The sequence below is a fragment of the Limanda limanda genome, chromosome 2 (genome assembly GCF_963576545.1).
Source record: "Limanda limanda chromosome 2, fLimLim1.1, whole genome shotgun sequence".
Taxonomy (NCBI): domain Eukaryota; kingdom Metazoa; phylum Chordata; class Actinopteri; order Pleuronectiformes; family Pleuronectidae; genus Limanda; species Limanda limanda.
In genome coordinates, this window is record NC_083637.1 from 16,873,432 (window position 1) to 16,884,848 (window position 11,417).

At 43.9% G+C, this 11,417-nt stretch overlaps 1 protein-coding gene across 5 annotated transcripts in view; it reads right to left on the bottom strand.

Annotated features, from left to right (window-relative positions):
- The window catches only part of rbfox2 (RNA binding fox-1 homolog 2), a 37,129-nt gene extending 28,004 nt beyond the window's left edge, over window positions 1-9,125 (bottom strand). For 3 of the 5 annotated variants that reach the window (XM_061086702.1, XM_061086694.1, XM_061086727.1), the window contains exon 1: window positions 8,006-9,125. In XM_061086702.1, the coding sequence (XP_060942685.1) occupies window positions 8,006-8,233 (228 nt within the window). In that variant the 5' untranslated portion in view covers window positions 8,234-9,125. The remainder of the gene's footprint in view (window positions 1-8,005) is intronic. The other 2 variants (XM_061086719.1, XM_061086712.1) reach the window with 1 other exon arrangement.
- Between the last annotated feature and the right edge of the window lie 2,292 nt (window positions 9,126-11,417).

An 11,417-nucleotide genomic window follows, 5' to 3' on the forward strand; every position in this document is an offset into this window, starting at 1 on the left:
ACTCCAGTGACACACTCCTGCTATCTCCTCTGGAGTTTTCCACCCAGCGGATCTTTTGTCTCCTTGTAAAGACGCGATAACGGGGGCGAGTGAGATCATGCGAGCAGGAGATGAAAGACGGGGCAGAAAGAACAAGTGTCTCACCACAGCTCTTAAATCATAAATAGGTCAGGAGTGTCAGCGGGAATGAAGCCCGTCGGTGGGAAATGGCATTGTGAGCCCCTGATGCAATCTCCGACACATTCCTCTCAATGTTCTGGCTTCGTGGAGAAGAGATGGATACATCAAACATGTGCTGAGTAATTACAGTTAAACAAGATGCAGAGACGGGAGAAGGAAAAAAAACAACACTCATTTTGTTTGGAGCCAAATATTAAACATAAATCACGTCCCTGGTCCCTAAAATAGTTTGTAACTCACTTTATTTATACTCATTATGCTGTGTTCCGGCTTTTATGCTAATGTATTCCATTAAAAAAGGAGCTTTTCACAGCGATTACAGCTCGCTTTGAAGGGGAAAACAGATTTGCCTGTTTCTGGCTTCATATCGCTAGATTAGAAAACAACTCGGCTCCTCCCTCCTCCCTCTGTCCTTCCCCCCGATCTTCCTTTCATCTGGAACCAATGTCCCTCGTCTGCTCTGTCCCTAGGGGGAACACTTTGCTCTGCACGCTTCACAGCTTGAGTTCGCCTGATTAATACTGTAGCCATCTAACTCCGGACCCCATGGGGCCGCTTCACTAAAAACTAAGCCCAACAGCTCCAAAAGGCAAAAGACCTGGTCTGGAGAGCAGGGGAGAAAAAAAGTGTCCTCGTGATTGAAAAATGCATTATGTGCGAGTCTATCTCACAGCCAAAAATGTACTTAGAGAACTGGCTTTGGGAGGTAGAAGCTCTAAATAATGAATCACTTCTTAGAGGCTTGAATAACATGAATAAAGAATAAACCTTATTTTACAGCGAGGCCAAACTCAAGACTCATTGAACTGGAGGTATGGAGCAGGAGGAGGATCCGAACAACACCACAACACAATTAGGCAAGAAAGCCAGATTTATTAGGGCACTATACTGTGTCAGAGTGAGGGAGGAGGTGCTGTGAGAACACACAAACACACACACACACACACACACACACACATCTGGTAACATCTGGATTTCATATGATGGAGGGACCGGGGGAGGAACCAGAGCTGGAGATGCAGCGCGAAAAGGACAGCAGAGAAAGGAAAGACAAAATGAGATGGAGGGAGCAGAGACAATGACTCATACATGAGCGGAGTCATGTGCTTAATTTCCTTAAGGAACTGGGTGGAAGGAAGGAGGGAGGGAGGGACGGAGGCAGGGAAGGAGGGAGGGGGGGCTGCACGGAGGCTGCTCGACATGAGTGTGCATCAGTCTCACTCTCCACCCCGCAGTCACTAGCACGGAGCAGGAAAAACAAAATGATTTCTCATTCTTATTGATGCTAGTCATGATTTTCCTGTTGGTGACAAATGAAGCAGCTGATACCTGTCTGGCAGAGGTGGTGGTGTCCCGGGGGGGGGGGGGCTGGGGGTGACTAAAAAACACAAGACCAAACTGCTGGCGAGGACCGGGTGAGCAATCAGGAGACGGTGACAAAACGACTTGAAGTCAACAGATGGTGGAGACGGGAGGAGGGGGGAGAAAACCCAAAGCAGAGTTCCTCCTTCACACCATCTTCTCACACCGGTGATCCCTTTCTCACACTGACCCTGCTGCTACATCCACACCTCTACGTTTTCGTTTCAAAACTCGGCCAAGGCGTTTTTCAGCTGCTAAAACATAGAAATTTTTAGTCTGAAAACTCCCCGGACGTGGTTTAATCTGAACGTGCAGAAACTGTGATGTTTGGAAGCCTCGGCTACCAGTGTGGAACGCAACATGGATAATCAATTACAAGCATTGCTGACCCAACATCAGTTCAGTTAAATTCCGTATTTTACAATGATACAACTGTTTACATGTGTCGGAGACGAGCTTATTATTTGAGAAATCTGCGATTATTCCCGTGTCGGGACGTACGTGACCAGCGTATCTGAGCAGTTATGTTTTCAGGTATGTTTGTATGTATGTAAGGATTAAAACTGATCCAGAGCCGAAACGCTTGTGTGGACAGAGTTCGTTTTAGTCTGAAACTGTTGTTTTCAAACTAAAATGTTATACAGGTGGATGTCGCCTCAAGGTGTGCGTGTGTGTGTGTGTGTGTGTGTGCGTGTGTGCGCGTGTGTGTGTATTAAGGTTGTCGCAATACCAGTTTTTTTAAGACTTTGTTACAATATTAGTACAAGAAGATTAAAATAAATACCACAATACAAAAAAAGGTTACGTTGAGCACTAATGTGCATGTAGCCTTATACTTTTCTTTGAAGCAATACATATTTATTTAATCAATTTATTTATACAACGAAAAGATTTAAGACGATTTGCCTGGCGGTGATTTCAGTGTTGCCTTTACTTTTAATTGTAGAAAACATTAATACTATAATAACAGAAATAACATTAGTACTTTGACCGAGTAAGCCCGGATTCTGATTGTAGATCTGTTTCTGCTCTTTTTGCTAAGATCAAAAGGGAAATTAATGTAGACTGCATCATGTGGTATTGAAAAAGTTTCAAAGTATCAATACTTTTGAAGACCTTAGTGTGTGTGTGTCTGATCTGGACATTTTCCCATCTATTCATTGTGTCGCGGGTCTCCTGCTCTTCTTCTGAGGATTAAGAAGAAGAGGAGGAGGAACTACATTTCCCTGCTCAGAGTCATCGTACCTGACTGCAGAGCAGGCCGCTCCGTACACTCAAGAGGATGTGAACCCATTTCATCCACAGAGCACTTATGTGCTAAGCCTCCAGACACATGGCCGGACGATGTGAAGTTTATTTTCCCTCAATCCACCTCACATCCCTTAAACTTTCCTCAGCAAACCTTCACGCGTGTTTCGCAGCAGTCGAAGTGGATCTTGGACGTCGCCTCGACAGTTCTGTCATTACATAATCACATAGCAGCGTCGGCTAGCAATTTACATGACACACAATACAACGGACGTCCACCACAGCGATCTGCGTGAGATACAAGTGTAATTTTATCCCCCAATTTATTTCAGATCTGATAGGAGGGAATTAATATTTGCTTGTAATTATTTACTGCACAGCATAATTGCCCATCATCATTAGTCCAGATCATTATTTCTCTGCAGCATCACTCACAGAGCAGAGCCGGAGGCTGGGAACAATGCAGATGCCTGCATATGAAAAAATAAACCTTGGCTCCTTTTCATTTTTGACATTTTGGCAGAGATTCATAAAATTATTCAGCTGAGCAATAAATCTTGAGAGTGCAGTGTATTGAAAACAATTGAGTCTGCATTTAAAACAATGCAACAACGAACAGATTGCAACAATATATCATCAACTTTTGATTCTTCATTATTTATGATTATGCAGTCGACATTCTTCCTTCCTTAGTGAATCCAAGAAATGTCAGAAAATAGCAAAAAATGCTGTTACAAGTTCCTGACCAATCTTTTGTGCATTTAATATGAAAGACCAAGATGCAAATGATGGCTGATTAATATCATGTTAGCTGTAATTATGTCCCGCAATTAATTTCAATTATTATAAGATTTCCGCACATTAGACAACATGTACATGTACTGTATAGTGATTCTATACACGGACACTATTTATATAGTGACATTGAGAAATTACACAAACAAATGCAGAGATTATCTGCAGTTACTCAAATAGTATTAATTTATTAACATACTAATATACACCATGACAATCTGAAATACTATAACAGAAACAAGGTGCTTCACTGCAGCTGACATGACATGAGGCCGCAGTGTTTTCACAATGTGACTGCAAATGCATCCTGGGCCGCAGTGAAGGACCGCCCCCTGCACCATTCCAGCTTCATAAAAAAAACGTAAGATATTTTCAATACATTGATGCACAATAGTAACACTCTCTGATGCATACTGATAATTATATCTCTCTCTCTCATAATATCCTAAAACATCACAACTAAATGCCCTTAAAGCAAGTCTTAGTCATGTGGCCAAGCCCAAGTCCTGGCTCTAAAAGGTCTAAACTCAAAATGGTCCTCACAAAGATAGAAGTTTGAGTACACACACAAACAAATGCATTAGCCACAGACCTGCCTGTCATAGTGTGTCATCGTTTGTCATCATTTGATCTTTGTGAACAGAGCTGATGTAGCTGCGTGTTTATTTGCATCTAGAGCCGAAGTGAGATCTGGACGATAGGATCACCTGAAACAGATGTTAACACCGGGTCTGAACAGGATCGTCCCGTATCTGCTGCTCCCTCAAACCGATTTCAGTCAACAGACCTCTGCTGGCGATTTATCACAGAAAAACAGGGTCCTATACTAAATAAATATTCTGAACTCGCAGAAGGAGTGGATTTTTCTTTTTCTCGACGTTTTCATTCTATTTCAGAGCCGGGCCCGAGATGAAAGTACAGAGGGGTGATCCACCTACATTAATGTCCTAGTCAAGTCATTTGTCCTCAGTGCTGTCACCGCAGGCAAGACCTTATTAGGTTAGAGAGAGTCCCGGTTCCTCCGCAGAGTGACAACAAAACATGGGCAGCTCAGCAGCACGCCGGATGGATATCGAAACCGACAACCTCCTCTCAACATTTCCCAAAATCTGAGCAGGGCGGGAGACGCAGGGTGGTGTTACGAGTCTCCTGTTGTCCTGAAAAATGCAGGACTTTGCCGGCACTGCAGAGGAATGCAACATGGACGTGCAGTTATTTTTACTGTGATCCCTCCTTTTGGTATCTTATTCAAAAGACATTCAGAATCTACATTATAGGATGAACACTGTGTCAGCTCCAGGTCAACATCTGATTTCTATGAGCAGCAGTGAACATTTGAACTTGTTCAATGCACCCAGATTATTTTTTCTCCCACTGGCTGTATTTGCCTGTTAGCTGAACACCCAGTCATGTAGTGCATGCTGCACAGACTTATACATGCATTGCTGCTCCGCTACAACTTTGCAAATCTGACTTGACAGCGCTTTCCACCCCCGCACTGCGATGACATCACACCCTAGCAGTTAATGAGAAAAACAGCAGGGTCAATAGCCAAATGGGAAGGATCCCATTATTAGGCTGTTGCCGTTTAAATGGCTTGCTCTACCACAACCACACCCCATTGTATTGGCTTGAATTACAGGTCAGAGTTCAACTCCTGCTGTGATGTCGGAAATAAATGTGTTTTTTTTCTTTTTAAATCAGGGATGGAGGAAAAGAGACGCGATGCTTGACGAGAGCCAGGGGATGGATTTCTATAATACTTTCCATCCTTTACTCTCTTCTGAGGATTAGCTTTACAGAAGTGCTGGTGTGCATTTTTATAGATTTTTTTTCTTGAAGAGCCAAGTGCTTTTCAAAAGCAGGAAAATTGGACATCACATCCCAGTTTGTTTGTAGAGTATTAATGGCTTCACCAGGGAGGGCGAAATTAAAATACACCACAGAGTTTTATATAAAACACAGTTGGATCAGAGGACGATTGTTTCATTGTGTGCAGCTCAAACGGCAAGTGATGGAAAAAAGGTCCGTCAAACCGATGTCATAACAGTAGAAAAACAAATCTATATAACTAATGATTAATTTCATTATGATTAATTGTAATTGAAAATAGTATAAAATAGCATGTTCAACTTCTGTCTCAAATCTGCAAAACAACATCTCCATGTGCCTTATTTTGTCCAACCAAAATCCCTCAGTGTAAAGATATATATAAAAAAAACAGGAAATCAATAATCAATACATTTAAGAAGAAAAAAACTGAAACACTTAATTATCAACAGACTAGAGTTGCCTGTTATTTTTCTGAATGTCGACTAGTCGCTACATTGACTAATCATTGTCGCTCTATACATGTATAAATACAGTATAATCTTCATGTGGATCTTACTAATGTGTGTGTGTGTGTGTGTGTGTGTGTGTGTGTGTGTGTTTTTGTGTGTGTGTGTGCGTGAGCCTGGGTGTTGTGAAAGATCCCTGCCTCAGATAAGGATCTCAGAGATCAGTGTGGTTATAATGCCCCCTCCAGTATGAGATGTGATCCCATTAGCTGGAAACAAAGCCTCTTTACTGCTAGTGATAGGGCAAATCTGTTCCTGCACCAACTGAGAGGCAGGGAGGAAAGGGAGGAGGAGGGAGGGGGGGGGCACGTCTCCCACTCTCATTTCCGGACTGTCCAGCCAACTCACGTTCAATACATTTTAGGTGCTGAAGCTATTGATCCGTGCCTCTCTCTCTCTCCCAAACAAACAAGTCTTCCACTCACATCTGTTTTTAAGTGCATTACGTTCCTAAGCCCTTCTGTCAACACACACACACACACACACACACACACACACACACACACACACACACACACACACACACACACACACACACACACACACACACACACACACACACACACACACACACACACACACACACACACACACACACACACACACACACACACACACGGCAATGTAAAGCCATCCATTTAGTTTTCCAACCAGGAGCAAACAGATCACTTCACCTCCATTACTGGTGCTTTCATGGTGGGGGAGAAAGCTTTCTATCTTTTTAAAAGGAGTGCTTCGCCCCTTTGTAATATCCTGTAACGACGTCCCGAGCATCCTCCTGTCCTCCTCTGGTGCTTCATCAAGACATGTTGGACCATTGTGGAAATATTACAGCACAAGGATTTCCCTGACATTTAAAGAGAAATATAGGTTAAAGAGAGGATAAATGCAGAAACAGAGCCAAACACTGCAGCACGAATTCTGATAAAACCACTGGGAATGAATGCAGTAATGTTTGGGCTGGTTGCATTGCGTTCCAATAAAAGTGCAGGTCTTCGCCTCGGACCCTCCAACTCCACAAAGATCACACAGGCAAACACTGACATCAATTCCCTTTCCAAGCCAAACGTTGTACACTGCAATACGCCACATGGTGAAGAGGATTTTTGCATAATAAAAGGTCAAGTTTGTTTACGTTCCCTACCCTCCGCTGGAACTCTGCCTGGGCTCCACTGATATTATTCATTAAAACAGCCTCTTTGAAGAGCTGGGAAACAACCCGGCAAACACTGCGGGGTCGACTTGATACAAATTGGTACTGCAACAAATTACTGTTGCAATTCCTTCTCGAACCTGAAGTCAAATGCCTGGAGGTGCAATGTTAGCAGCTACAGTGGAACAGCTCAGTGAACACCGTGGATTGCATTCAGAGTGGGACCACTGCAATGCTCCCTTCACACAGCACACAGGGTCAGGCGGAGAAGTGTGGAGGTATTTCCTGCAGCGCTGGGAATGGACTGGGCCCAGTGGTGGCCCCTGTGCTGCGGATACAGCTGCAAGCTACCTGCATAATACTAAACCTCAGTTTACACAAGCGAACTGGTTAAACCCGAAAGCATGGTTTAAATAGATGGAAGCATGGTGGAGTGAAGGAACGCAGATTCCTTGATGAATTGATAATAGTCTCATGCATGACGACTTCCTTGCACCACGCTTGTGCACAGTGGGATACCATCGTCTCTGCATTGCTGTGTTTTTTTTTTTTGCACAAACAGACCCCCCCCCACCCCTCCACACACACACACACACACACACACACACACACACACACACACACACACACACACACACACACACACACACACACACACACACACACACACACACACACACACACACACACACACACACACACACACACACACACACACACACACACACACACACACACACACACACACACACACACACACACACACACACACACACACACACACACACACACACACACACACACACACACACACACACACACACACACACACACACACACACACACACACACACACACACACACACACACACACACACACACACACACACACACACACACACACACACACACACACACACACACTCACCTGACCAACCTCGCCGATCCCTCCCGAGCCGTCCATGCGGGGACGCTTGCACTCCGCCCCGGCCGAGTCCACCAGGGCGGCCGCGGTCTGCGCGTCGGGCTCCGGGTCTCCGCGCTTCATGCCCCGCACGGCTGCGGGAGCGACCCCGGCCATGGCGTCCAGCTCCCGGTCCATGAGAGCCCGGGACACGGGCAGCATGATGGAGGCGACGTCGGTCGACATTAACATTTAAAAAATCTTCTTGTTGTGACCTCTCTCTCTCAATCTGGGCTGAAAAAAACCTTCGGTGCACCTTTAGTGCTGCCTGGAGTTAAAACAGTCTTTTTTCGATATTATTATGATAATAATAATATTAATAATAATAAATGCAGCCAGGTAGCTTCTCGCTGCACTGGGCCTTTTGTGTGACCCCCTTAAGAGTTGATATATGTGGAAATGTATTTTTTTAATTCTAAAAACACTCCAATTAAATAATTCAACTCCAGCGGTTGAAATGGAGAAATCGTCCCCAGGAATAAGCGAAGGTCTGCGGGCTGGATTCCCGGCGGTAGCCCCCTGGATCGCTGACCGTGGGTCTGTTCACTGCGGGTCTGCCTGAGAGGCCTCCGTCTCCTCAGATCACAACAAACCACTGGATAATAAACACGGATGAAAAAACAGCGGCTCCTGAGCACAGCCTACCGCCTGCTGTCCCCTGGTCCTCCCGGGCTCGTTTCCTGTTGTGGTGGTTGTCTTTTCTCTGGAGCTCGTTCGGCGTGATTCCTCAAGACGAGCGCGGACCCTCAGCGTGTCTTCCCCGGTTGCCTCGGTGCTCTCTCGTCCTCTCAGGCTCCACAGAGCAGGGCTGGCTCTGGAAGTCGATCCGCCTCAGGAGCTTTCTCTTGCCCCCATGTCAGTCTGCGAGGCTCCGCGGAAAAACGAAAAAAAGGGGACGAGGGGTTCCAGGTTTTTTTTTTTTAATAAATAAAAAAACAGAGGGGCTGCGGTGTTTCCCTCTCTTCCTCCTCCTCCTCCTAATCGTCTTCCTCTTTCTTTCTTTCTCTCTTTCTTTCTCGCCTATTATTTTCTTCCCCCGCTCCGTTTCCCGGTGAGCTGTGGCAGCGTGCTGCAGAGAAGGAAACCGTCCTCTCTCCCTCCTCCTCCTACTCGCTCGCTGGAGTCATTCCCCTCCTCCTGTCTTCCGCTTCTCCTCTGTGAACGCACAACCAGGCCGCCATGAGTACACGCAGTGGTGCCGCAGTGCTTCCATACATTTCACTCACTGTGTGTGTGTGTTTGTGTGTGTGTGTATGTATGGAGGCCTTGAGAGACCATGCTCACACTCTTCCTCCTTTAAACCTTGACATAAAACCATCATCTTCACTAGTGGTGCACAATTCTGCAGAAAAACATTTAAATTGTACATGTTTCTATTCTGCTAAAAGGGCCCTTTTTATTTCCTCTGCTGAAGGGAACGGGTGTACCATGACGTCCGGCCCCTGCAACATTTCATTCCTAACTCATTACACAACCAGCACACACAGGCCAAGGTCTCCTCTCTCACACACAAGCCCAGCTGTGAGTCATGCAGCATGCAGCAGCAGCCGTATGTTCCTCTGGCATTTTTATTGCTTGGATGACACCCAGTGGTCAGGAGCCACCAGGAGAGGCAGCGCGACTTCAAAAGGCAATTTGCTGCAGCTAATTACAATACAAGCTAAAACTGATTTTTTTTTTTTTTTTTTTTCCAAATCCTAATCCTGACTTGTAAGGATTTAAATGGGATGGCTGCCATCCCCCCATTTCCTTTCTTAAAGCGATAGTTCATCTTTTCAGAATTATGAGTCCTCGCCGAGAGTTAAGAAAATCAGTAGAAGACTGGAAACTGAAACGGCCTTCCAGATCCCTTACAGCACAGACCTAATTAAGTCTTTAAAGGACTTGCAAATGTCCCCACTGTGGGACTTATAAAAGATTATCTTATCTTAACTAGGCTGCCTGGTACAGTACAAGACCTCAGGGAGTCCACCCAGCAAACAACTAGTCCTGCACAGAACCCGATTTACCTGCATTGACCACATAATCATTTAATTTAATGTTTAATAAAATGGGTTGATAAAATCAGTAGTTTACTAGAAACAGGAGCAAAAACTACCGGATCCTCTAAGGCTAAGGCCTAACTAAAAACAGTTTTTTTTAACCATGTAAAGTCTTTACTGGGTTGTCTGGCACAATGAGGGCAGGGCCTCAGGAAGTCACTACGCCCAGCCAACAAGTAGTGCATCCACTGGACTGGAATCTTTGATTAGGGCCCGAGCACTGACAGGCACTGGCAGACAGTGAGGCCCTATGGAAATTGTAAGGATTATTATTATTCAGGCAAATTAATTGGCTTTTTGAGGGCTTTAACATGCTCAAATTCTTACCAAAATTTGCAGAAAATTAGAAAGTGGTGAAAATGTATGTATTCTGGAGGAATTTTCAATGGGCGTAGCAAAATGGCTTAACAGTGCCCCCGAGACCCCTGGAACGCATTCACATTGACTGATCTTCCCAAAATCGATACAAAGGTGTATCATGAACAGACAAACAAAAAAGTCTCTAGGTGCAATTGGAAAAATGCAACAGGAAGCCTGCTAGTTTGCATTTAGTGGCCATTTTAGCCATATTCCACATTCTTACTTTGAGGTACTTGTACCAGGGCTTACATCAGATCGACTTAAAAAAATTTAAATTAAAAAAAATATATAAAATAATAAATAAATAATATAAAAAAAATTAAATATAAAAAAATTAATTAAATAAAAAAATGTAATCAAATTAAATTAAATAAATCCTGCGCAGAAGCGAAATGCGCAACTCCTGTGCAGAAACCCATGAAGCTTGATTAACACATTTATTGTATCTTATAAGTTTAATTTATATAGCTCTATTTTATTCTCTTCTATTTCTATTCATAAATAGTTGATATTCATTCTGGACTTGGGCTGCTGTAATAGCTTAATTTCCTCAATGGGGATAAACAAGGGTTGTCTTATCGTATCTTATCTTGTAGAAAAAACACAAGTGTGAAACACCAATTTACAACTTTAAAGAGGACAACATGTCGGACTTTAGTTTTTGAACCTTTTACAGTCTATAAAGTTTGTCTTCTAACGTGGCATGGTGACAGAAGACTTCAGGAAGTGACTACACACAGACAAGAAGTAGAACTGCTCATAACCTCCATTATCCCCATAAACCTGTTGTTTATAAGAGAGCTCGAGAGGTTCTGTGAGACAGATTGTTATCATCACAGAATTTGACCAGCTGTATGACTGTTTCCCCTATAGTTTCCTATCTTTAAATTAAACTAAGCTAATCTGAATTAAACAGATATGAGTTGTATCAATGTTCATGTCAAAAGTTAAGAAAGCAAAGCAGCATGGAATTC